Genomic DNA, 27,371 nt, shown 5'->3' with positions numbered 1-27,371 from the left:
CAACGACTTTGACTCGTGAGGGGATTTACTTGAAATGGCAGTATCTTGGCTATAAGCCTGAGCAGATCTAGGTGATGGCTGCAGTTTCTGCTTAGAAGCACTGATGTGGCTTCTCATGTGCAACCATTTCTATGCACTCTTGTCTTCTCTGGTTCTAAGGGAACGCAGTAAGTTTTGAGAACAACTCATCACCATCTTCAATAGCACCATAAGCTGTATCAAGCATGTTAAGGTAAGCTCTGGGAGAAGCACGAGGCCCCAAAGACTTAACAATATAAGTTGGAGGAGGTAAGAGACTCTCCATAATTCTCCTTATTCTTTGTAAGTCAGACACGGAAGGGTCATCAAGGAGTAATTCAACATTACAATGCCAAGTGTCCTAATCTGATTCATTACTGGGCTGGGGAATTCTCCCTGAGAAAGGGCGGAGCTTAACTACAGTGGTGGATGGAATTGCTGCAGCGACTTCACTTTTAACTATATACTCCACAACGACTTTCTGCACATCAGCAGGATTGAGTTGAACATGACTCATTGTTCCTGACAAGCGCTTTTCAGACTTTGGTACATCATCTTGATCAAGTGTTGGCTCATTAGAAATGGAACGAGGACTATGAACATTCATCTTGGAAGCATTCTGCTCTCTGATGGAATTGAGCTCATCAGACACAGGCTCATCTTCATCCACCTCATCTGGAATTCAGGAGCTTGAGATCTGCGAGAGTTCTTCTCGAAGCAAAGCGGTGAAGGATTTTCCACTATGCTTAGCAATGGTTTTCAGGGTGCATAAGTAAAAGGTTGTAGCACCAGAACTCTCCTCACAAGAGTAGACACTGCTCAGGGCTCTTATCTGGTAAGTTAAGCTTGGGTCGTCTTTATCTGTGTAGCTAAGGGGTAGCAAGGGACTTATTGATTCAATATCTGATCCAAAGTTGTACTCTACAATGGTGTGGTCATGATACTTGGACTCAGGATCGTTAATGGGAAGGACTCTTGCGATGGAACCATGATGCTTTAGAAGATCAAGGACCTCTTCATCCTCAAGGGTGTTAATTGGTCCACTGACTAGAAGAGCATTTCAAATTTTGACACTTTCCTTCTGTACTATTTCCATGTTTTCAATGTCAATTTACTTGCCACATTAATAAACTGATTTGAATGTCTCTTTTGACGATTTTTTCTTTTTGGATGTATAAATAAAGCTATTAATTACACCTCAGTGCTCGCCACTTTTTATGTAACACCTGTGTCGATTGACAGGCACTGACAATATACTAATATCTATAGGCCAGTAGGTTCAGCTCGGAAGGCATAAATTAAACAGCTTTGTGAGGAAATAAATCTATATTGAAAATAAATTGATTCTTTGAAGAGAATAAAGTAAAAGAAAGTAAAAGAAAGAAATTATTTAACAGTATTCACAGTATCAGTTGAATAATAGATCGTAATGACAAAGAAACTCAAATCAAATTACAATACATGAGTTATTCATGGACTAATCAGGGTGCACCCAATAATCTCAAATGTCCTGTTGTCTATGCGTGTAAAGTTAGATAATCTATAAATCCTTTAAAATACATAGGGTTCCAGCACTGCTTGGTTGGACCCCTAATAATACGATAAGAAATACCAGTTTGCAACATCACGCAGCATAACATAATGTTTTTGTACAGTTAAAATCACTGGAAACGGATGATAACGGAAGCCTTGCACATTAAAGCTAAAAATAAGGCGTTTCCTGTGCATTCACAATGGTGTCCTTGCAGGTCCAGGGAGGGAATGGTAAATGATGCTGAGCCACCATCTGGATGAGCTGCCAGACCTGCACTTCAGAGAAAAGACACACATTATTTTCAGTTTGCACAAATTAACATCCCCTTAATACCAATTGACAGCAGTGTTTATATGGCACAGCCTATAGCAGCCATTGTGCATCATTTTATTACCAGTCTATCCATCTTCTTGAATATGCTGCAGCTACCTAATGTTTTTTTGTTCACATGGACCAGAATCTTGAGAGAATGTTTCCAGTACCTTGTTGAATCCATTTCACAAATAATTAGGCTAATTTGGGGTCAACTGGTATCCTACCCAGTTTTAGAAATGTGCACCTAATAAAGTCAAAATTGCATGTGTATGTACCATGATCTGTTAGTAAATTGATATATTTAGTTTCAATGAGCATTCTAATATTCATGTCTTCAATATGAAACAGCTCTTTAAGCTCCACTGCTTTGTTTATTTATACTAGTATGAACAAACACTTATTGATGTCTTCAGATAAAGTTCATTCATAGTGAGGCTCATGCATATGTGGGTAGAAATTTCTAAAGCTTCTTGCAGCTTGGTTATCAATAGCTTCAACAAATGATACTGCAACTTATGAATCTATGTTTTTCATGATTCTGACCTTCAGGATACATTGCTCTTCAGATTGTCTTCGCAGCCATTGGATGTAACATGCTACCAGTTCTTCTAGCATGCAGTAGATAATCGATCCTGTAGTTCATATAAAGCAAATTATGTTATGTTTGTTTATAATTCAAGGTCTTTTTTCAGTTCTGATTTTAAACTGTTGCACTGCTGAAGAAATAGATTTATTCATATACAGACACATAAATTAATAAACCATTATACTAAGATAAAATGTTTGAGGAAATACTGGAGATCCTCATTCTCGATCTCCATTTATAACAATGTATTTGAGTTATTTTGTACTTTCATCAGCTCATTATTTTTCACTGATTTCCTTAACAATAACACAGCGTGAATTACAAATTAAAGGCCATAAGATTAACTTTAATGAATGCATTTTCCAACTTATGCAGGTATGGATATGCGCTTTGATCTGTTTTTATTTATTTTTCATGTGTGTTCGATATTTTATTGGTTATGAGTTTATATCAAATGCTGGAAATGTGTGGGATTGAAGAGCTACATTATATGAAATCGATTTGAATAATATGTGATGCAATACAAATTCATTATCAATGGATATTTTTGATATAATTCATTCAATTCATAAGTCATTTACTGTTGATTGCATTGTGAGGTCTTCTATACAAGACATTTCCTATATATAGCAATATTGCATCTGATATAACATTATTATTATTATTTCCTTTATATTACTTTATTATTGTAAATGAGATTGTCTGTATATTGTGAACTCGCTTCAGTCCGTGGGAGGTCTGAGCTGAGCGAGGAGCAGGCTGATTATACTACTGATTAAATACAACGATTTATAACTGCATTTTCCAACTTATGCAGATTATGCCTATGGATAAAAAAACCACTGAACAGCAGATTTGACTCCAGTCTTTATTCAACATCACACAACACAACACAATGCAGAGGGGTAGCCGATTCGTAGCGAGAGACGCACACATGCACGCCCAAACGCCGGCTACATTGGCAGAGTCTTCATCTCTCCAAAAATGTGTTTGAGGTTTGTATCACCAAGACTAAACTTTGTTTGGCCTTATGCTGATATAACTGTATATTCAGTTATGCAGTTATTTTAGATATTGTTAATGTGATTATCACGATTACATTAACTGCAATACGGCCAAATTCCAGTTATTAAATCAGAATATTATTGTGCATGTACTGTAAACAGACATTGTTCCTCTAGTTGTGTTGTCAGAAATGATGAGTTGCTGTGAGTGGGTCTCCATATATGTGGTTGTGTTGTCTGTAAGTGGTGAGTGCTCAGAGCCATTAGACAGAGATGCACTGAAGCCATTATAGCAAATAACATTTAGAGCATCACAGTCCAACAACATGTGTGTATGTGTGTGGATTCACTATGTAACATCTGCTCCACAGAGACTGGTGTGTGTAAGGGTGTGGCAGCAGAGAGAGAGAGAGACAAAGACAGAAGAAGGAGAGGACAAGGAGGGACAGAAGGTTGAAAGTGAAGGAGTACTTACTCAGCAAAGTAAAAGAGAGGACAAATATAAAGAAAAGGGCCCAACAGGCAGAGCAATTTTAAAAAGCGGGAAGACAAGAGGACATGTGGCAGAGAGAGAGAGAGAGAGACGAGCGAGTGAAGTCATCATTTGTGCTGGGCTGTGCTCTCTCCTCCCCTCTCTCTTACGTCATTGTACACACACACACACACACACACACACACACACACACACACACACACACACACACACACACACACACTTTAGCACGGGCATAGAGGAAGAAGGAGAAACACACACCCACATTCAGCATCCTTTCAGTAGCAGCTTAGCATCAGTATCCAAGATTGTCCACCTCACTGTCAGGTAGGTTTGAATCTCTCCTGCTCTTTCATTCTCAATAACACACACCCATCTGGATTCTGGAAGTATTTATGTTATTCCTACAAGGCCAAACAAGACCAGCAGGGATTTATGCATGAGACGCAGTTAGCTTGTTTTTATAGTACATATTTCAGATAATATAGTACATTTGAATATGTATTTCACACATGAAGAATAAAAGGAATACAGGCAGCATTACTTGTTTACCAGAACCTTTTAATTTCTCAATGCAAGAGTTTCATGCATGTTTTTGATAGATTTAATGTACTTTCACTTTATTATTACATCTATAAAAGGTAAATGCAGTTGCAAATTTATGATGCTTTTACGGATTATATGATGCTTTCACGAATTAAAAATACCCAATATTAGAAAGAGAGAGAGATACAGAGAGAAAGAGGGGAAGCCAGCAAAGACAGCTGACTGAAGCTAATTTAGTAAAGTGGACCTCATTAAATTACGGCTTTTAGTGTGAGTTATATAAATGTGTCTGTGTGTGTGTGTGTGTGTGTGTGTGTGTTTATATTATATTACATTGTGGGGACCAAATGTCCCCACAAGGATAGTGAAAGAAAATCACCTACATTGTGGGGACCAGTCAGCAGTCCCCTCGTAATGAACATACTAAGTGATGTTTTTTTTTTTTTTAAGTAAAAATGCAGAAAGTTTTTGGTTTAGGGGTAGGGTTAAGTGAGGGGATAGAATATACAGTTTGTACAGTATAAAAAACATTACGCCTATGGAGAGTCCCCACAAAGAGAAAACAAGTATGTGTGTGTGTGGTTCAGGTATACCATTATGGGGAGAAAATGTCTCCACAAAGATGGCAAAATCCAAAATCCTTGACCTTGTGGGGACATTTTTTGGTCCGCATTAGGAAAACAGCTAATTAATCAAACTATGTGTTTTTTGAAAATCTAAAAATGCAGAACGTTTTCTGTGATGGGTAGGTTTAGGGTTAGGGGATATGATATGCAGTTTTTTACAGTGTAAAAAGTATTATGTCTATGGAATGTGCCCATTAAACATGAATACCAAACATCTCTCTCTATGAGAGTATACAGTATGCGCGCGTGTGGAGTAATTGAGAATGATATTTGTGAGCATGGATCATGGAATAGTGTGGGACAGTAGCTCTGGGTGTACATTTACATTTACATTTACATTTAGTCATTTAGCAGACGCTTTTATCCAAAGCGACTTACAAATTAGGACTAAAATTAAGCGAGTCATCATGCAGAGGCAAAAAACAACAACAACGCAAGAAGTGCTCAAAATACGAGGTTCAGGCATTATTCAGAGTAGCATAAGCACGATAAGTGAGGTTTTAAAGGGAAAGGTTTTTTTTATTTTTTTTTTATGAAGGTAAGTGCTCACGGAAGAGATGGGTTTTCAGCTGTTTTTTAAATGTTGTCAGGGATTCTGCATTCCGGATGAGGGTGGGGAGAGTGTTCCACCAGCATGGAACTGTGAATGAGAATGTTCTGGAAAGTGATTTTGTGGCTTTCTGTGATGGAACCACGAGACGTCGCTCGTTGATCGATCGTAGGTGTCTGGTAGGGATGTAGGCTCGTAGGAGTGAGTGGAAGTAGGAGGGAGCTGAGCCTGTGATAGATCTGTAAGCAAGCGTCAATGCCTTGAACTTGATGCGAGCAGCGATAGGTAGCCAGTGCAGAGAGATGAACAGAGGAGTGACGTGGGCCCTCTTGGGCTCGTTGAAGACAAGACGAGCTGCAGCATTTTGGATCATCTGTAGAGGTTTGGTTGCACATGCTGGAAGTCCGGCCAGAAGAGCATTGCAGTAGTCAAGCCTAGAAATGACCAGGGCCTGGACGAGGAGTTGTGTTGCGTGCTCAGTTAGGAAAGGCCTGGTCTTCCTGATGTTGTGCAGCGCAAACCTGCATGATCGAGCTGTCTTTGAAATGTGATCTGTGAAGGTCAGCTGGTCATCAAACGTTACTCCCAGATTTCTGACCGACCTTGATGGGGGGATCGATGATGAATCAAGCTGGATGGTGAAGTCGTGCTGTAGAGATGGATTGGCAGGGAGGACGAGAAGCTCAGTCTTTGCCAGGTTGAGCTGCAGGTGATGTTCCTTCATCCATGTGGAGATTACAGTGTAACCAGTACAGAAAAATTACAGCACCAAAATAGCAGCTTTCACTGTACATAACAGACATACATTATTAGGAGAGGTAATGCTATTTATTATATTATATTATTATATGAACATTAATTATCTAAACTAAAACTAAAAAATCTACATTTTCACACATTTTCATTAAGATGTCAAACAAATGAATTTTTTGTTGCATCTTTCCGCTAGAATTTCTATTCCCTCACATCACAGAATGATACCATACCAAACACTGCTATAACAGTGAAATGATGAACAGTTGTTTACAGATGTTACCATATCAAATATTTCAGCACAGCTGAAACACTGTATTGACCAAGCCATTGTTATTGTTAACTAAAACTCAAATTATTCAAATCTTGTTTGTTAATTGAAATTAAGCTAAAATAAAATTTAAATATAAATAGTAGATGAAAACCTCAATCCTAAAAACCTTTAAAAAGCCAATTAAATATATTAATAAATATATATAAGTATATAATAGTATAACTATAAGTAACTATAATAGAGTAAAAGTAACTATAATAGTATTGTTGTGATGAGGCAGAGACAGTGGGATCCATTTGCAGCTTTATTAAAGAGTAGTCAAGACAGGCAGGGTCAAACACAGCAGACAGGGCAAAGCAGGCTAGGCTGAGACAAACCAGGGGTGCGTTTCCCGAAAGCATCGTTGGCCAACTATGGTCGCAAGTTCATCGCAATGTCCATTGAACTCTATTGGTAACGACGGAACTTGCGACCATAGTTGGCCAACGATGCTTTCGGGAAACGCACCCCTGGTCAACAGGCAAGGGTTGAGGCAGGCAGTAAGAATCAGGAATCAATAAACAATCCAGGTCAGGGCAGGCAGAAGAAAGTCAGAAACGATAAACAGTCCAAGGTCAATAACAGAAATCAAACACAGGAATAAACGCTCAGAAATGATGGCCGGGGCAGAATCAAGACTTCGCACTGAACGTGTGTGTGGAAGTGGTTTATATGAGTGTGTGTAAATGAGGTGCAGGTGTGTAACGCAATCAGTCCCAGGTAAGCGGTATTATGGGAAATGGAGTTCAATGAGTAAAGTTAATATTCCGGGGATGGTTCCCTCCGGTGGTGAAGATGAGGCGGTGCAGGACCCTGCTCTGTAACAAGTATGCTATATAAATAACACTAAAATAAACCAATCAAAAGCCAGGACTGGAAAGATCCATACAATGTTGCAATAAAACATTATAAAATTATGTATGAAAAAAAGCAAAACCTCAAAACATCTTTTTGTCTCTTTTTTTTCTTATTTAAAATTCTTTCTTTCTCTCATGCTAGATCTGGAAGCATGGCTGAAGGTTCAGGTGAGGTTTCGCTGGCAGAGGTTGAGACAGCATTTCGTAAATTTGCAGTTCATGGAGACACCAAAGCAACAGGGAATGAGATGAATGGGAAAAACTTTGTTAAGCTGTGTAAGGACTGCAAGGTCATCGACGGGAAAAGTGTCACCAGCACGGACGTGGACATCGTCTTCAGCAAAGTCAAGTATGATTATTTGCACTGTGATCGACAGCAAATCCTTTATTTTTAATCCTGTGCAATGGACGTATGCATGACTGGGCCTAACTTTGTGCTGTTCTGTGTCTGCTTATGTGTCTTAGGGTTAAATCAGCACGTGTCATCACGTTTGAGCAGTTCACTCAAGCCATGGCCGAGCTGGCTACAAAACGTTTTAAAGGGAAGAGCCAGGAAGAGGCAGTACAGCTTCTCTACGGTCTCATGGCTGGCAAAGAACCTGCCAACATTGGTGTCACTGTGAGTCCCAGCCAATCAAATCAGTCTGATTTCATAGATTAAGCAATAACCATGTACAATAACCATGGATAATATGTTTCTCTCCGCAGAAAGTGGCAAAAGCCTCTGCTGTGGACAGACTAACAGACACTAGTAAGTTCACTGGTTCTCATAAGGAGCGTTTTGATCCGTCTGGAAAAGGAAAAGGCCGTGTTGGGAGGGAAGACATCCCTGACACCAGTGGATACGTCTCGACATACAAAGGCCAAGGCACCTATGACAGCAAAGTAAAAGGGGACGAATGAGAGAGGAAGGATGAAAAGAGAAAAATGCTTTATGCATGACATAATGTGTATGTCTGAAGTCTTTTTGGTTTTATTTCCGCAGCTGGGTTGTGACTTGCCTGCAAAAACAAAACCCTGGCTAAAACTTTGCACGGAAACCCATGTCTTTATCACTTTCATACACCAGTCTGTCATCATCTTACTGATTTTTTTCATGTGGTAAAAAGGACTATCTCTGACCCACTTGCCTTTCATAAGTTAACATATCATTTCATTTTAAGAATAAATAAAACCAAATAAAAACAGTTAAAGGGTTAATTCTGTCTGTCATCATGTACTCATGTAGTTCTAAACCTGTATGACTTTCTTCTGTGGAACATAAAATAAGATTTAAAATAGTTTAAAAGATTAAAAAAAGTGTGTCAGTTTTTGTTTGTCCCAACAATGGAAGCCAATGGTAACCATTCTGATTGGTTCCCAAAATTCTCCAAAATATCTTCTTTTGTGATTCACAGAAGAAAGAAAGTCAGTAACTATTTTAGTTCTTTTTTTCTTCTTTTTTCTTACACGTAACATGTAGTTACATGTTAATTACATGCATAATTACATGCAACTAACCCTAAACCCAACACTAATCCTAACCCTAAGCCTATAGTATGTAAATGTTGGTAATTAAGATTACTCAGTACTTAAATGTATAATGTGTAAGTCTTGATTTTTTGGGTTAAACTATCCCATTAAGTGCTTCTTTCTCTCTGCTGGTGTTAATACTGTATGTGTGCTGGATAAATTAGCTTTACAGTGTGTTTCCGCTTTGTTGCACTGAGATCTCTATCAGACTGTAAACACTAAACTGAGTCGACGCAAATAAAGTCAAATAAAGAAACGTCATGTGGGAATATTTTACTTAAATTACAACACACATTATTGTGATGTCTTGCATCATTTATGACTGTCTTGTGTTGTATTGTAGACAGAGGTGTGGTGCGTTCCTTTGAGAATAGCTGTTCTGGGGCTTCAATCAATACAAAACAGAGATCCTTCCTGGGAAAGCGCATGTTTGATTGCTTAGAAAAGATAGCAGCTTTCATCATATTTCATGGCTTTGATGCGTGTCATTGTGTTGTATTGTGTGGTGTTATAGTTTAAAACTCAGTGGGGTTTTGTATTTCAGTGTATCTGAGGCAAGTCACAGTTACTTGAACTGATATCTCCCTTGTTGTATTTTTTTTAAATTTTATTTAAATTAAGCTCCTCTTTAAAAACACACACATACACCTGAATCTCCCTGCCTGAATACAGAAGGAGGAGGAGTGCTGCCAGGATATAAGGCTGAACACCACACAGACTCTGATTTTCATTTGCTCCCATTGAGACTCAAAGGGCAGAAACAGAAACAGCCATCAGACATGAAAGGTGAGAAAATAAATCACTGTTTCTGTACAGAAATAATTATTCACAGAGTAAATGCCAAACAAACTTGGCAGATCATTGCACCTGTTAAACATTCAGGGGAAAAAATACCATTCAGACGTTGCTTGTGTTGCTTGTGTGTCTTGAGTTTTGAGTAATATATTATTTATTATAGTAACATTTTATATTGTTATTTATTTTTAATTTTATTTATAACAAGTCTATTGGAAACTCATAGATACTTCAGAAATGTATTTGTTATTAATTTTTTAATCAAAATAAACATCAAGAATTTTTTGTCAAGAATTATTTCTACAGCTTTTAAAGACTAATAAGCATCTTATTGTTGTTACATTAATTTGTTTATATTGTGCTAGAATCTGCAGACTTTTTTAGATTTTGTATGAAACAAATCTATGGAATTACGGAATCGATTTTCGTAAAATGTTTTCAGTGCACTGCTGCACTCTTCTTGGTAGCCAAAAGAATTATTAAATTATGCTTAAGAGGAAGTCTGCAGATGTGGGCCGAGTTATAAGTGAAAGATTTGTATACATTTGATCTCATAGTTCAAATTTCATGAGCTTGAACTAAACAGACTCAGAGCCATACAAAATGTGTAATGGAATCATAGTTATGACAGAACGTGATTACCCTTTGTGAACAATTTGATCAGGAAAAGGCGTTGTGCTGTTCTTTGTGTTGCCGCTGGTGTTCGGCCAGCAAAGGACCTACACCTGGGACGCGCCAGGAGAAACCATTGCTCCAGATCCCATCAACCGTAAGAATCATTGCAAGTCTCCTTTAAAATCTTAATAATACTGTAACAATATGTAAATGAACAGCAACATAAAAGATAGACATATAACTTTTGCGATCTTTATTCCTCTCTACCTAGCGTGCCTGAGTGACCAGGACTCGTGTGGTTGTTGTGTGATGCAGAGGAAAAAATGGCAGTTAGAAGAATATTTAAACTCTAGTATGAATTCACTGGAGGATTCGCTGGCCAGAGTTCGAAACACACTGAGAAACATAAGAGGTACACACAAACGCTGCTATCTTTGAGCACATAGATCATCTCAAGCTCAACCGACTCTATGGACCTTTAGTTTTTTTAAATAAACATTTTAAAATGTACAGAGCGGATGTTTTATATAATAGGGCAAAATAAAAGTAGCAGACTCTTTAGTTTTCTAGGACATATTTGATGCACGAACTGAACAGTCAAAATAAAACAGAAATCTGACTAGAATAGAAATAACTGCATCTAATCTGTTGGTCTTATTTATTTTGTTGTCTTATCATACATGTTCCTTGTTCATCTTTAGAGAATCGAGTGGCGTTTTCTGTGGCTCTAACCGACAGGAGACGCTGTATTGGTCCGACAAGGACGGCAATGAATGTGGTCTATCAGAGCATCTTTATCAACATTGGAGAGGCCTACAACTCATCCACTGGTGTGTTCACGGTTCCACGGTCAGGCGTGTATAACCTGGCATTTACCGTGTTCAGCGACGCAGGCTCACCAGGCGCATCGCTGTCCGTCTGTACCAGTATCAGGAGGAATGGTGTGGCTCTAGCAGCGCTTAGGGAGATGTATGATCAAGACCAGGAGGACCAGGCCACAGCGGTCTTACTCGCGCAGCTCAGAGTCGGCGACCGTATTACCATCAGTCTCCACGCTGGCTGCTGGCTCTGTGATGATCAGAATCACTACAACACATTCAGTGGATTTCTGCTGTATGCTACAGAGTGAAGCTGACAAACACACATACACAGACTTTAAAAGCTATATTAGTGAGGAGCTCTCATAGATGCAATGTGTTCAACTATTTGACCGTATAAACAAACTTAGACACACATACACACTCACACTTCGGGTTTACTATCTTTGTGGGGAATCTCCATAGATGTAATGGTTTTGACAGTGTACAAACCGTATATTCTACAGAAAACTTTCTGCATTTTTACATTTTACAAAAAAACTCATTCTGTATGATTTAGAAGCTTGTTTCCGCATGGGGACCTAAATTTAGGTCCCCGCAGTGACACAAGTCCCCATGAGTCTGAATTCAGGTTGAAGTGCCCACCAGGATAGAAAAAGACAGGCACTCACAGACACACACACACACACACACAAGATAAATGTTGTAAAAGGCACATATGTTGAATAGCATTAATAAAATAAAATAGAATTGTTTCTCTATCATTTACGTTCTCCTTCCCCTAGTACTTCATCTTTATATAAAAAATATTTGGTTGGTTACACCAATCCTCTCTTTAACTAGATTAAACTATTTTAAACTAAATTAAAAAATGTCTCTTATTATATTATATGTATATCATTTTAATATTATGGTTTATGTAAAATACATAAATGTAACAAAACAGTGTTTCATCAGCGGCTACCAAAAGTAAAAATCAAAAGACTAAGATCCTAAACTTTCTGATATTTCATTAATTTTATTTAGTACTAATCGGCAATTCATCTAGGTAGGTACCTATTCATATTTCTCAATATATTTTTTTATTGCAGAAGTCAAGTCAAGTCAAGTTAAGTATATTTGTATAGCGCTTTTCACAATACAGATTGTATCAAAGCAGCTTCACGGTATTAAATTAAAATAATACAACAAGGTTTGTTTCTAGTGGAATTTATTGATTGATAAAATCAAATTAAATATCCCCAAAATATCCCCAACTGAGCAAGCCAAAGGCAACAGTGGCAAGGAACCGAAAAACTCCATCAAGTGACCTAATGGTGTCCTAAAACTCCATCAGGTGACCCAATGGAGAAAAAAAAAAACCTTGGGAGAACCCAGGCTCAGTCGGGGGCCCGTTCTCCTCTGGCATTTATGAACTAGAGGCCGGATTGTAGTTTGAACTGTAAGATTAAAAATATTATATGAATGCCTGGCTGAAGAGATGCGACTTTAATCTAGTCATCAAATAAAGTTATAAACTTAAGTAGTTAATAATATAAATAAGTAGTAACTTATAAGACTCTACTTCTTATAAGCAGTAGAGAGTCATGATTGTTTTGAAAAGAAATTTTTACAAAAAATACATTATATTATAAATAGCTGTTAGGCTGTTGTTTTATGAGTAACAAAGTGTGTTTGTTGGTTAACAACGATTGCTAGTGTTATGGAAGAATGAGTTAATCTGAGACATGTATGAAGTGTTTTGGTAGATTTAGTGCATTTTGAATGTGAAATTAACTGTTGTGCCAACTTGAAAGTTGATTAGGAGAACTGTATGAAGAGTTTTGAAAAAGCGACTTAAGTATTGAGAAATGTGTCTTGTAAAAAACTGTAAATATAGTTTGTCTCTATTTATGCCATTATGGCTAATGTTGATCAACTTTAGAGACCAACCTTTCTTTTTCCTGAGTGGGATCAGCAGCCTAAACAACATACAAAATGCCAGTTACTCTCATTTCCCATTTCAGATGATAATGCTGTATAACTTGCGCAGATGAAGTTTCAGAATTACATCACTGGGATAAACCATATTAAAACAAACAACACAATACAAACATGTATTTTTGATCTCACTAAAGAGAACAAAACATTACTGCTCCATTGATAATAAGGCTCTTGATACACCCATAACGGATAAGATCAGCCAGTTGTTCACAGAAACACAAACACATGTGCAACCAGAACCAGCTGACCTACTGATACTCTTGTCCCTTTTTCTGTTTTATCGGTTATCATCTCCTAATAACACAAACACACACACACACACACACACTGAGGACTTTAGTTCAGGAAGACATCTGGGAGTTTTTCGCAGTTCCTTGGGATTTTTTACCAGAGCAGCTATATGCACATGCACACACACACGCACACATACACACAATAAAGTTTGATGACCATCAGGGTGGGACGGCCCTCTGTGCCTGACATCAACACAAATCAAAACTAAGCACCAACAATTAACAGAGCAGATAAAATTGCTTACACACCTCCACCACACAGTGAGTGAGCAGGACTCTTCATGTGTTCAAAGCCAGTCTGAGTGTTTAACGGTTCTTTTTGCCAGTAAGAAGGTTCATTGCTGTGAACTTAACAGAGGACTCGAAGAAACCTAAACACCGCCAAAAACGACAAAGCTAGTTTGACTGGAGTAAAAGGTTACACTATAGGTCACAGAAAAGGTAAGTATGAAAAAGAAAATGTGTGTATACATGATAAATTATTCTTTTAAACAGCTTTTTAGATCTGTGACAAAAGCCTTCTCACCAAACTCACAAATTCTTTTTTGATGACAATAAAAGAAAACAATTCGTTTGCCATAAATGACAAAATAAAAAAAAGCTTAAAAGCTTCAGCTGACAATGACTATACACCTTATAGAGTGCTCTTTTTCTGGTTTAAGTATCTTGTTACTATTTTGATGTGAGAAACTGCTGCAAACAATTCAGTGCATTAGTGAACAGTCTGAATTAATCAAATTGAATTATAAACAATTCCATACCTTTTCATACAGATTAGATCAAAAGAGTGATTCGTTTTTTGAATCTGGCATCACTAGTTCTGATTCTAAACAGCTAATGGAAAACACACTTTAGTGAGTGCTAAAATATTATCAGTGAAAATTACTCTCTCATGTCAGTATATAGTAATCTTCATTGTCAGACAAGGATTTATCAGTTAAAAAAAGATCTAGTATTGTCCCTGAGGGATTATGTGTTTGACTGACCAATGAAGGACAAAGGGGTTGCTCAGAAAACATGCAATTCCATTCTCTTTGGTAACTCAAACGACACAAAAAGTACATGCAACTTAAAGAAAATTTGCAGACTGTAAAAAGATGAATCTTGTAAGAACATTGAGGAGACAGCAGGTCACTCCACTCTTTCTGTAGATCACATTGTGTTTATCTGGTGTTTATATGACACAACTTTATGTACGTAAATTTGTTGATTCTTATTTATCAAAAGTTTATGTTTCTCTATTTGTTATTGCAGCTGGTAGTAGGGAGGCATTTACTGCAACTACGTCTCAGATGTCTGGATGTTTTGGCCCTTTTACAGCAATCCCACAGTGAACCACAGCAATGGATACAACCCTGCACTGAGTACACAACACCACCCCTCTCTCTCTCTCTCTAAGGCCGTTTAGTGCGTTTTCATTTAAAACGCATAACTTTTGCTACAGTTACACCTGGTGTCTATTCTACTCTGGAGTTTTTTTACCCTCGAAAACGGAGACTTTTAGAAATGAGTTTTAGTTTAAAAACTCTGGGGTTGTGTTTCAGTGTAAACGGACCAAAACTGAGACTTTTGAAAACGAAGGCATGGCTGCCCACATTACTGCAAGCTTTGCTGACTTTGTTGTCCTTTATAGAAGCCATTGTGCAGTTAAATTCTGCATTTTATAATACTGCAGTTGTCTACATGCGCAAGAGGCAAGCTATTACTAGAGCAATCAGCAACTATTTACACTACGAGCATGCCCAGTGTGCATGGCCGGTCATGTAGGCTACATGCGTTCTCTCTCATTCAGCGTGGACGGAGATTTTTTCTGAAACGCAGTGGAAATGGCAGTATGGACGAGGATCGTTTTCATTTTAAAACGCTGTGTAAAAACAAAAATGCACTAGTTTAAATGGGGCCTAAGTCAGTCAACAGAGCTTCTCTGGTATATATATATATATATATAATATTGAGTATACAGTATTATATTACTGAAATAAACAAAACAAAACATAGATAAAGAGATGTAAATAAAGATACAGGCTCATAGGAAGTGAAGGGGAAAAAAGAAAGTGATATGGGAAAAAAAAAGTAAATGATAAAAATGTATAAAAATCTACTAAAATTACAACACAAATTAGAAAACAAATAAATACACTCAAAATATTTAAAATAAATATTCAAATAAATAAAAATAATAAAAATAAATACATAAATAAATAAAAATAAATACATAGTAAAAAAAGTAAAATATATAAATACATATGCTTATAAAGAATAAAGTAAAAAAAAATCAATATGTTATAAAACTGGAACAAAATTTAAATAAATAAACCAATAATAATGTTGCAAAATTTGAATTAAATAAAAATGTATAAATAAATATGCTTATAAATAAAATTAAATATGTTGTTAAATTACAAAACAAACTGAAATACCTAAATTAAAACAAATGTTAAATTAGAACAAAATTATTTATAAAAAAACAACAAATACTCTAATAACATTTTTAAGGAAGTCACACAAATGTGGTAATTTGGTATTTGGTATTAAAATACACACATAATCAATCTGTGTATGACTCACTCAGGTATCTTCACGGCTCCTTGTGCTGGCGTCTTCTCCTTCAGCCTTACGGTGTACTCAAACAAGGGATCTGAAGGACAGCGCTTGGACCAGCAGGTGGCACTAGAGAGACAGGACAGTTCTGAGACCGCTACGCGAGAGGACAACAGAGAGGATGGTGAAGACAGCGCCACACCTGTTCAGTCTCAGTGCTGGAGAGCAGGATTACGTACAGCTCATGTCTGGCAGAGAACTCTGCGGCAACATGTGGGGCCGAAAAATCTTCAGTGTCCTACTGAGGGCTAAAACAGCACAACATAGCTGCAAACACACCCAAACATACACAACCCCACAGACACATTGACAGTGATGTTTTTATTATGTTCAATAGAATAAACTATGACTAGAGGAGACAAACTCATTGTTATGGCCTCTGTTGCTCTCTCTTCAGACATTCATTCATTCAGATATACTTTTACACACACTCGCATGCAGTTGCAGGTGTAGGGCTGAGCAAATATGGACAGAACTCTTTACTGCCCTAGTACTTCAAAAAGCCTTTTAAAGGTATACATGTGAATTAAACGTGGCACAATGGCCTTCATTATCACAGTATGCTAATGCCTATCTAGTACAAGGGTTTCATCAATATGCTGATTGAGGACTGTTGGGACACTCCAGGATGGTTCTGTCGGGAGAGGCAGTCATTTGCACCTCAATGACACGTCTGTACCATTTGCTTCACAGGACATATGCTTTCAACTACATACTGTTTATTTACTAGTGTGTTCTAATATGTAACTGCCATGTTTGGTCTCATCTGACAGCTTGTAAACTGAAATGAATGGTGGTGAACTTAATAGAGATATCCTAATGTACAATCTAGGTACTACTGGTTAAACATGCATTGAGGAGAATATGTTGATGTTCTTCTCCCTCTCTTGATCACCACCCATTTGCCTCATCTTTTGGTTTCCTGTCGGTCGGTTTCGGTGTTGGTATTCCACTCATGTTTAACAATGCTTTGCTCAGGGAATGAGAAGGAAAGGTAACTGTTGATCTGGGAGAAAGGCTTTAACCCCGCCACTCCCGCACACCGGTGCGTAACCTCATACTACAAGAAAGGCTTTTACGGCCTCTTCTGCACAACAGTGCATTATTTGTTACAACTAAGTTTTCTATACAGTATGTTGTTCCATTCTCCTCTCTGTATATTTAAACATGTAACTTAATAAATAACTTTGCCTGCTTTAAAGGCTTTGAGAATCTTTCCTTTTATCACTGATTATGTTGAAAACTAAAGTGAAAACTAAACGTTCAGGTTAAATCCTACGTTTTCCTATCAGTTCTAAGAAAGTCTTTTACCTTTAAAGAATAAGAAGTTAAAGAATAACAACAATTTTAATGGAGTCAGATTAATTATATTGGAGTCAGATAAATATTTGAATTATACACGTCATCCTTCTACTGCCTTTTGTTCCATTCATTACTGGTTCAAAATAGCAGAGTAAGCTTCCAGCCTTACACAGGCTAATGTAAGGAATTAATTTATCATTACTGCCATTTTTGGTAAATTAAATGTCAATTTAATGCATCCATGACGAATAAAATACAATACAAATTCCAAAAAACAAAAACAATTATCTTCCGCAAACTTTTAAACGCTAGTGTAGTAAAACCATCATTTGTGTATGAATGGGAAACCCCACCCAGAGCCACTCTGTGTTATCTCATCTCACATCAGACCAGTGAATGACTCCCACCCCAGCCACTGATGAATCTCAAGAAGCTTAGCATGAGACCTCCCTTCAATGTGCTGATTTTCAAGGTAACACAATGAACAGCATTTTATCAAAACCATTAGATGAATCCAACAATGTAGTCCCATAGCCTTCCTTTACTGACTCTCAAAATTAATTTACAAATACCTACAGGCAAATATTTTATCAGTCCACAACTCCCCACACAGAAAACTCTGGACTTATTGAATATAGATAGATACTAAACTAAACTTGAGACAATATATTTGAATATTTAGAAAACAATCCAAAGTTATAAAACCATACAGAGAATTAGCAAGTCAACAGAAGATTAGGATATATTACAAAAACTAGACATAAAAGCTAAGGGAAGTGACTGAATTCTGTGTTACTATGGAAGCAGACGTCAGATGATGATATCATTAGTTCACTTTGTCCACTGATGTCATGACATGTCAGGAATGGTATGCATGACTGTCTGATGTCTCTTCCTCACTTTTGCAACATTTACTGTCTGAGGCTTGTTTCATTTTTTTCTGTCAGTTGTCATGTTTGCACTCTGTGACTTCCTATTTCATCAAACCCTTTAATCAGCAGCCTCCACAGAAAATGCCAAGATATTATTTTCTCATTCATGCCCGTGTCATTCCACTCTGGGCGGAGTGGAGGAGAAGGCATGTGAAGAAATTCCTCGCTTTGTCCCGACCGCTTCTTTTCCCTCTCCCAAATAAGGACGCACATTGCAATACAGGGAAATGAGAGAGGAAGGGAGGGGCTGAAAATGGTGGAGAGAGAGAGAGACTCCGAAAAAAGTCATGACCTTTTATGGATGTGGTTACCTCCTCTTTTGCCATTCTAACTCTCGTTCTTCACTCCTTCTCGTTCTCATGCTCCGTCTCTCTCTCTTGGTGAAGTCATTTCCATGAGAGTGGCACTCCCTGAGCTTGGACCCTGAACTCTGTCATAAAGAGGAAGAGATTATTTTTCACATTAACACACACAGTTGTGTGCAACACAGAATACGCATCTCCATATCAAGACTACCGAGGAGGGTTTCATATAAACTGGTAAGTACTTTACATATAAACCTATATACGTATTGCTATGTTAAAATGATTTTGTAAGGAATAAATATGTAATATAAACCAAGGTAGAGAAAGAGAGAGAGTGAACAAGAGAGTAAGAATGAGAGAGAGAATTTGTGTGTTTTAGTGGTGTGGACTGACTAGCAAAGAATAAAGAAATCTAATCTTAGTTCATTCTTTAGAATTCTGTAGAATGCCTCTGCCTGTTTTTACATGTTCTGTGTCTTAAAAAGTATTTTTATTGGCAGTAGCTGAGGACATGTTGCAAGATCTCTCCATCTTTCACATACACACAGTTTCAAACTGCATCTTACAAAACTAAATAATAATCTAGCTGCATGACGCACATGTTTTTCCTCTGCAAATGAGGGTTGTCCTTTTTACTCCCCTTTCTCGCTCTCTCTCTCTCTTTTTTGTGAGATTCAAGTGAGAGTATCAGATCTCTGCAAAAATGCTTTTGTTCTGAACAGAAACCAACTTTAAACGCATTTGGTTTCCTGTGTTTGAAGACTAAGTGTTAGTGGTTAAAGCTCAGTTGACAATTTGATTTTTTGATTTGACAAACCATAACTAAACTTAATATCACAAATTCACTCTTAATTATTTGTCCCTCCGTTTACATATCAGAAGTGTTTGCTTACATACCACACCTCATCCTTAGCTAATATTGCTGAAGAGGGAGTCTTAGAGTTGCATGATATCGAGCCTGAAGCCAAAACAGCAGATAAGGTGAACATTATTACGCAATTTGAGAAAATATGACATTTATGAGAAAGGACACTTGTTGTAACTTAGTATGGTTGCATCAGAGACTCCAGGTGTGCTTGTGTGTGTAATTGTACATGGCCCAACAGATGGTGTTCTTCTGCTTACAAATACAGGAAATGCTCACCGGATGTGAGATTTTTTCATCATGACACACACACACACACAGGTTTCCATGTTTTATGGGGAACGCAATCATCTTTAGATTGTACAAACTGTATATTCTATCCCCTAAAACTAACCCGACCCCTAAACCTACCCATCACAGAAAACTTTCTGCATTTTTAGATTTCTAAAACACTTCATTTACTATTATTTATAAGCTGTTTTCCACATGGAGACCCCAAAAAATTACAGGTATTATTACTATACTTGTGGGGACATTTGGTCCCCATAATGTATGGAATACCAGGTACACACACACACACACACACCCACACACAGAGAGACTTCTCACACCTCACCTCCAAACATGGGCAGGGCAAGATGTAACTTGTCATTTTGTATATTCACCATTGCAGTGATGTCTGAGTTTAGACAGAGATGCGTGTATATGATTATGTTTGTGATGTGAATGTCAAGAATTATAACAATTTCATAGATAGCTGTGAAATCTGAGTGCAATTAACTTGAAAAAGGAGGACACAGCTGGAATATTGCAAAGAAAGAGTGTATGCTTTTTGTGTTCGAATGTTACAAAGGAGTCAAATGGTAGTCACAAACTGCGACTCCTGATAGACTAGCAAACAGGGCAGTTTTCTTAAGTGAATGAGGGTTGGACTTTGACAAATCTATCTCTGAGTTTTCGCTTGTATCTCTCTTTCTATCTGTACGAGTTTGCCTATACTGTTGTGTTTGCATTTTAGTTCATGATGTGGAGCCTGAAACAGTAATGAATTCAAATGAAGGCCTGATAAATCAATACAGCCTAACAGCTGAAAGGTCATGACAACATGTTGACACAAAAGCAGGTTGCAATCTTGCAGCATTTTTGAAACTCAATGGTCATCAGTTTTTGATTATTTTGACTATTATCTGTCTCTTTGCTAGTTCAGAGGTTGTGTTGCTACATGCTCTGTTAAGTACATGCTCTGTTAAGTACATGCTCTGTTTGACGATACACTTCAATGAACAGTACACTCAATATTTGCATTGAAAGTTTTTTTCATGGGAGTAATCAGTTAGATATTCCTTACAAAGCTCAATCCTCTGCCTTCACAGATTCAGTCTTTTTGAACAGTAAAACCAAACCTGCCTGAACAGATCATACAAAATAGCGAGGCAGCTTAAAAACACAAAGAGCACATCTGTCTATTTCTTGTGCAGGTTTAGCCCAGTGTCGTTAATGAAAACTAAGACTGTGCGTGTTTTCACAGTCAAAATGGCAAATAAAGGTCCATCCTATGGTCTGAGTCGCGAGGTACAGAGTAAGATTGACAAGAAGTACGATCCAGAGCTGGAGGAGCGGCTGGTGCAGTGGATAATCGCTCAGTGTGGGGATTCTATAGGAAACCCTCAACCTGGAAAACAAGGCTTTCAGCAGTGGCTTAAGGATGGATGTGTAAGTCATGAGAAAACATTCAAGTTATCTTTAAATCTTACATTATACAAGTCTTTGTCACGTCACCGCATAATCATCTCTTTTTCTGTTCATTCTTTGTAGGTTTTATGTGAGCTGATTAACAGTCTCAGTAAGGATTCAAAGCCTGTGAAAAAGATCCAAAGTTCTGGAATGGCTTTTAAACAGATGGAGCAAATATCTCAGTTCCTTGTTGCTGCTGAACGCTATGGAATCACCAAGTCTGACGCGTTTCAAACCGTTGACCTGTGGGAGGGTGAGCGCCTGTTTTCACATCACGTGTTCTTAAAGTCTAAAGTCTGTCATTAAATATTGAACTTACTAAAATACTAGCACTTAACAGTGTTATGCTGCTATTATTATAGTATTTATTCATATTTTGGATCAGCATTTATTTTTATATTTTCATTTTTATTTATTTGAGTAATTTGGTTGTGTGCTTTTGTTATTATGAGTTTTAGTTTTATTTAGTTTTTCAGTTTTAGTCATTTTAGTACTTAAAGGTTTAGTTCACCCAAAAATTTAAATTCTGTCATCATTTACTCACCCATATGTTGTTCCAAACCTGTATGAGTTTCTTTGTTCTGTTGAACACAAAAGACGATATTTTGAAGAATGTCGGTAACCAAACAGTTGATGGACCCCATTGACTTCCAGAGTATTTTTTTCAAACTGTTCTTCAGAATTCAGAAGTTGTTTAGCTGAAGAAAGAAACTCATACAGGTTTGAGGGTGAGAAAATGAAGACAGCATTTTCGTTTTAGGGTGAACTATAGTTCCTTTCATCTTAAACTTAAGTTATCATCTAATATTTCAATAAAGAAAATGATAAGTATGTTTAGCTAGTATTAGTTTTAGAGAGACAGATGGCTATGTTCTCATCAGAAACGGCCCAAAATGGCATCATTTATTTATTGATCTATACGTTTGTGTGGGCAGGTAAGGACCTTGCCGCTGTGCAAATGATGCTGATGTCTTTGGGGAGTTTGGCTGTTACCAAAAGTGATGGCTGTTACCGCGGTGACCCCAGTTGGTTTCACAAGTGAGTTGTTGTAGTTTCCTCTTTCAGTTCGCAAAATGAACCGGCCACCATAGCAACCAGATAACAAAAACAAGCCACTGTACAGGCCGATTTGCAGTTGTGGCTTATCGTCATAGCAACATGATTACAAACACTTATTGGCCAGACATTTTAAATGTGTCCAGCATGGGATCAGCAAACACAGATAAGTGTATGTCTCACAGAAATATGGTATTATGAAACTTCACAAAAGAAAAGACGGCTATAAACAAACAGCAGTTAAAAATAAATACAACTTCATTGGCAGCCGTAAAAAAGTACAAGTTTGGGGTCGATGAAAGGTATCTTATGCTCACAGTAACATTGTAAAACAGTAACATTGTTAAAAACTACTAACATTTTAAATAACCGTTTTCTATTTTTAGTATATATCAAAATGTAATTTATTCCTGTGAGTTTTCAGCATCATTATTCCAGTCTTCAGTGTGACATGATCCTTCAGAAATCATTCTAATATGATGATTTGATGCTCAAGAAACATTTATTATGCATTATCAAGAACTAATGTATATTTACTTGAAATAGAAATCTTTTGTAAAATTCTAAATGTCTTAACTGCCACTTTTGATCAATTGAATTAATCCTCAATAAAATAATTTAAAAATACATTTTAACTCACTGACCCCAAACTTTTGAACGGTAGACTACTGTATGTGTGTGCACTGAATTATTTGCTTTTATCTTTACATCAGGAAATCCCAGGAGAACAAGAGAGAGTTCTCTGAGGATCAGCTGAAAGAGGGTCAGAGTGTAATCGGCCTACAAATGGGCACTAACAAAGGGGCATCACAGGCTGGCATGACTGGTTACGGTCAAACTCGACAGATCTTCAACAGCAAATAAAGACCTGACGACCAGTGATCTATCTTTCTTGGCTCAACAGCGGGGTGGACCAGATGTGTAGTCTTAACAATAACAATAACAATAAGTAAAACAATAACAACGAACAGAACACAGCTTTAAACCAAAGTTTACAAATGCATTGTATCATTTGAACCTAAAACTGATCTAGGTCCTTGCTTCAGAGACCAACCATTACCCACACATGAGCTGGTATCCAATACATTCCATAAGAATCAAGTCTGCCTTAAATTCTATTAGGGTGCAGACAGACATACATTCCATTATTCTATTACATGCATTCCAAAGAAATGCATTTTGCTGCACTCCATGGGACCAAAATGCATGTAAGGGGAATTCGGCCTTGCACAGTCAGTTGTTTGTCTTGTCTTTCTGTGGATCTGATTTGTATGCTCTTCTCTACATTCACTCCCTGATCTAAAAAGCAACATGAATCTAGGGCCTTTAATTGATATGTTTATACATTGTACATGAGTCACTAATAATTGATTTTGCTAATAAAACTCAGTTACATTTTGAAGTCTCTGCGTTCAGTTGTGTTCCAGCCTTAGCTTAGGGTATCGACTGAATTTGAACAATTCCGATTCTACTCATCGATTCCTAAATTCGATTCCAATTAGGTAAAAAAATATATATATTCACATTTATTCTAAGTCTTACTGCAATACATTTCATTGTAGCAAAATACCATGTACAAATTTCAACATGCTAAAGAACACTTACACAAGGAACTTTTGCCTATGGTTTAAAAATAACATAGCAAAAACAACTAGCCTAACTAATATAAATTTCAAGCGTTATTAAAGACAATTAAACACTCAGTTATTAAAAAATAACAAATAAACAAATTAGCAATCCCATAAATGAATGCAACTGAGCAATGATTTAAGTGTTTAAGATTTTCAGATATTCAGTTACAGAAACTGTAATCAAATGATCAAATAACACTGCACACACAGTAAAATATACATTACAAATAAAGTTACAAAAGCTATTCAGTCAAGAACAGCGAGTGAATTTTCTCTTTGTCTTTTGTTGTTTAATATTGACGACAGCAGGAATATCATATTGCTGATATTCCTGCTGTCACTATAAGAGCTGCATGGATCCAATATATTGTTATGCGTTTTCTTTGTCAACTATTTACGTTCACACAAGACATAACCAACTGTGTTTACGAGGATATTTTGACATATTTTTGTGCGTATTTATCCGTTCAAGGGCAAAAAGATGCGGAAGAGAAGTTCAGTATCGCACACTACTCAGTATGAGAGGCGGCTTTCTGTGTGCACTTTTTGGATGTGTGCACAGCACAGAAAACAGTGCGAGTCTTCTTGCGCTTGAATGGTTTAAAGTCATATCAAAATGCACACAAAGGAATCAATAAGAGGAATCAAAATGTTATTTTATAAAAAGTATCCGATTCCAGAATTGGAATCAATTTCCAATTCCCAATCCTACTTTTAATCCCAACATATTTATCACTTTATCTCTTTATCCAGTCTGTGCTTTCTGCTTTTAGTGACAACGTCCATGTTTTAGTTGTGAAATAAAGAAAGCTGAATTGTGAAGAAGAAACTGTCAGGGTTATGTCTATGTCTGTTTAGTTTAATTTTGCTTTGGCTTCGTTTTCCCTGTTTGTTCCTTGGTCATTAATTTCTTATTAATCCTGGACCTGTTTCTGTTCTGATTAATTAACTCTCCATGTGTATTTAAGCTGAGTTTCCTCAGTTCTTTGTTGGTCTTGGTTATGTAATGTGTAGGTGCTGTCATTCTCCTCCATATTCTCCTTGTTTATTAAAAGACTCTGATCTCCATTCGATTGCGTGTTTAACTACACATGACAGAAGACCGAACCGAAAGACAAGATTTTTTTTTCCTTTTCTTTTTGCCTATATCGATTTACCTGCAGTCCAGCTACTGTGCCTCAAGCAGAAGGACTGTTCCCTGGAGGACCACACAAGGAATTTTCTCGATCTGGCATGCCTCACACACTACCCGGTCCAAGACACGCCTCCCGTGGATGGTCCCTAAAGGGAAAATTTGACTGCCTATGTGGAGTGGGTGCCGGCAAATTGTGGATCACCCTTTACTGTCTGCCCAGTGGAAAGTCTCAAAGTCTTTTTTTTTTTTTTTTTTTTTTTTAAGCAAATTCTGTGTTTTCTGTTTTAATTTTTCGGGATTCCATTTTAATGGTTTAATTAAATTTTAATAATCGAGTCTAATTAAGTCTAATTCATTTCATTAATAAAAATAACTAAATTGATTAATTAAAAAATTATTTCTATGAAATGTTTTGCTTTTTCAGAAAATCTGTGTTTTCTGGCAAACAAATGAAGGCATAAAACATTCATTTAATTTATCTTTTAATCATATTACATTAAACTTTTTTTGTCAAACAAAGTGCTGCACAACAGAGCTTTACTGTCAAAATTAAAACATGGAAGAAAAAAGGTGATTATTTTGTAAAAAAATATAGTGTTAATAATAATTTATTATTATTATTATTATTAGTGTTAATATTATTATTACATTGAGACGTTGCTAAATGTGAGTGGTAAATGAAACCGCGCGTCTGCACCATTCATTCACACAGAGACATGCAGAACATGCAGGTTTCTTTTTTAAATAGTCTTTTTGCGGTTTAATATTCACAGACACTAGTCTATATCACGATTTGATTTAAGTGTACTAACCTACTTTTTATTTATTCATCAAAAATTTTACCAAATTCCGTGACACCGTGTTATACAGTAAGTTCCGTTTCTATGACTGGATTCCACAATTCCGTCCGCGTTTTCTGCATCGCGGAAATTATAGGGCCCTACCAGTTCTAAGTTCCTGTGTCTCCAGTGATCCCACCCAGCCTCCCTCTCCCACTTCTTCTACCAAAGACAGCCAGTCCTTCGGCCTGCCTCCGCCAGTTCCCTTCAGCCCATCGCGCCCCCTCTGTTGACTCCACTTTGCTGCGTGTTTCTGCCTTGGGTCTTCCAGTCTCCAGCTCTGCCTTGGCAAGGGAATCCCCTGGCCCTGCCTCCAGCCTCAGACACCTTCACTCCACCTCAGCCAGTCGGCTCCACCTTGGCTTCTCTCCCTCGGCTCCACCTGGGGATGTCGTCCGTATGGCTTCACCCGGCTCCCTTGTCCCTCCAACTTCGCCTTGGTCAGTTGTTGCTCTGTCTACACCAAGGACTTCTAGTCCTTCAGCTGTGCCTCCTTCCTCCACCATTTCGGCTCCGTTGGGATCCTCCTTCCCTCCGGCTCCGCCTCGGTCCTCAGTCACACCAGCTCCACCTCAGTCCTTCAGTACCCTGGCTTCACCTCAGCTTCCAGATTCATTGGTGTCGCTCTGTCTTATCTACTCAACCTGGGTATCCACTTCCATCGGCTCTGTCTCTGTCGGTCGTCTCCCTGGTTCTGCCACCCAGGCCTCCACCATGGTTCCTCCCTCCCTCGGTTCCACCGTTCCTAAGTCAACATATTTTGTTTATCCTGGAACAACATTCCTGTACAAAAATTTTATCCTAACCATATCCCTACCCCTAAACCTAACCCTACCCATAAGCTATCCCTAAAATCAGTGGGAAATGATAGGTGAATAACACTGATGTAGAGCCTAACCCTGTTCCTAACCCTGGTTGTAAGCCTAAACTTGACCTAAACTAAACAATAAACTTGATTAGAACTCTGATTGGTTGAATGGAATGTTGTTCCAGGATCAAAGACGTTGATCCAGGGACATGTTGCACTTGATAAAATTAGGTTCTGCAGATTCGCTGGCAACCAGCTCCTCTTGTTTCTGGGATTTCCCCAGCCCCCAGTCCGCCTCAAGAGCCCCCACCCTCCCTCCCTCCCTCCCTCCCTCCCTCCCTCCACAGTTTGACTTTGAGGCGTGAGGAAGCCTCTTCCCATGGGTGGGGGGAGGGGGTGGTAATGTCAGGGTTTTGTCTATGTCTGTTTAGTTTCACCGCATTTTGGTTTCCTTTTCCCTATTTCCGTTTTGCTCACACTCTCACTGTGTATTTAAGCCATCAGTTCTTTGTTGGTCTTGTTTATGTTATTGTGTAGTTGCTGTTCTCATTA

The 27,371-nt window shown here is 37.7% G+C and overlaps 2 protein-coding genes across 3 annotated transcripts; both read left to right on the top strand.

The window, feature by feature from the left end:
* The first annotated feature begins 4,166 nt into the window (after window positions 1–4,166).
* On the top strand, window positions 4,167–12,046 carry tppp2 (tubulin polymerization-promoting protein family member 2). 2 transcript variants are annotated; one of them, XM_084415279.1, is made up of 7 exons: window positions 4,167–4,277; window positions 7,738–7,944; window positions 8,061–8,214; window positions 8,304–9,893; window positions 10,567–10,671; window positions 10,789–10,929; window positions 11,219–12,046. In XM_084415279.1, exons 2-4 carry the CDS (start codon window positions 7,748–7,750, stop codon window positions 8,496–8,498), a joined length of 546 nt encoding a protein of 181 aa, XP_084271405.1. In that variant the 5' UTR covers window positions 4,167–4,277; window positions 7,738–7,747; the 3' UTR covers window positions 8,499–9,893; window positions 10,567–10,671; window positions 10,789–10,929; window positions 11,219–12,046. The 2 variants fall into 2 exon arrangements, with proteins under 2 accessions (XP_084271405.1, XP_084271404.1); XM_084415278.1 differs by lacking the exons at window positions 4,167–4,277; window positions 7,738–7,944; window positions 8,061–8,214 and having other exon boundaries at window positions 8,496–9,893.
* Window positions 12,047–18,567: 6,521 nt separating this feature from the next.
* Window positions 18,568–23,808, top strand: tagln2 (transgelin 2). Its single transcript, XM_084414167.1, has 5 exons — window positions 18,568–18,985; window positions 21,145–21,329; window positions 21,432–21,603; window positions 22,286–22,388; window positions 23,120–23,808. Exons 2-5 carry the CDS (start codon window positions 21,150–21,152, stop codon window positions 23,268–23,270), a joined length of 606 nt encoding a protein of 201 aa, XP_084270293.1. The 5' UTR covers window positions 18,568–18,985; window positions 21,145–21,149; the 3' UTR covers window positions 23,271–23,808.
* The last annotated feature ends 3,563 nt before the right edge of the window (window positions 23,809–27,371 follow it).

Source organism: Rutilus rutilus (genome assembly GCF_951802725.1).
Source record: "Rutilus rutilus genome assembly, chromosome: 7".
NCBI classification, from domain to species: domain Eukaryota; kingdom Metazoa; phylum Chordata; class Actinopteri; order Cypriniformes; family Leuciscidae; genus Rutilus; species Rutilus rutilus.
Note: the sequence above shows the minus strand (reverse complement) of the source record. Positions and strands in the feature narration are given on the sequence as shown.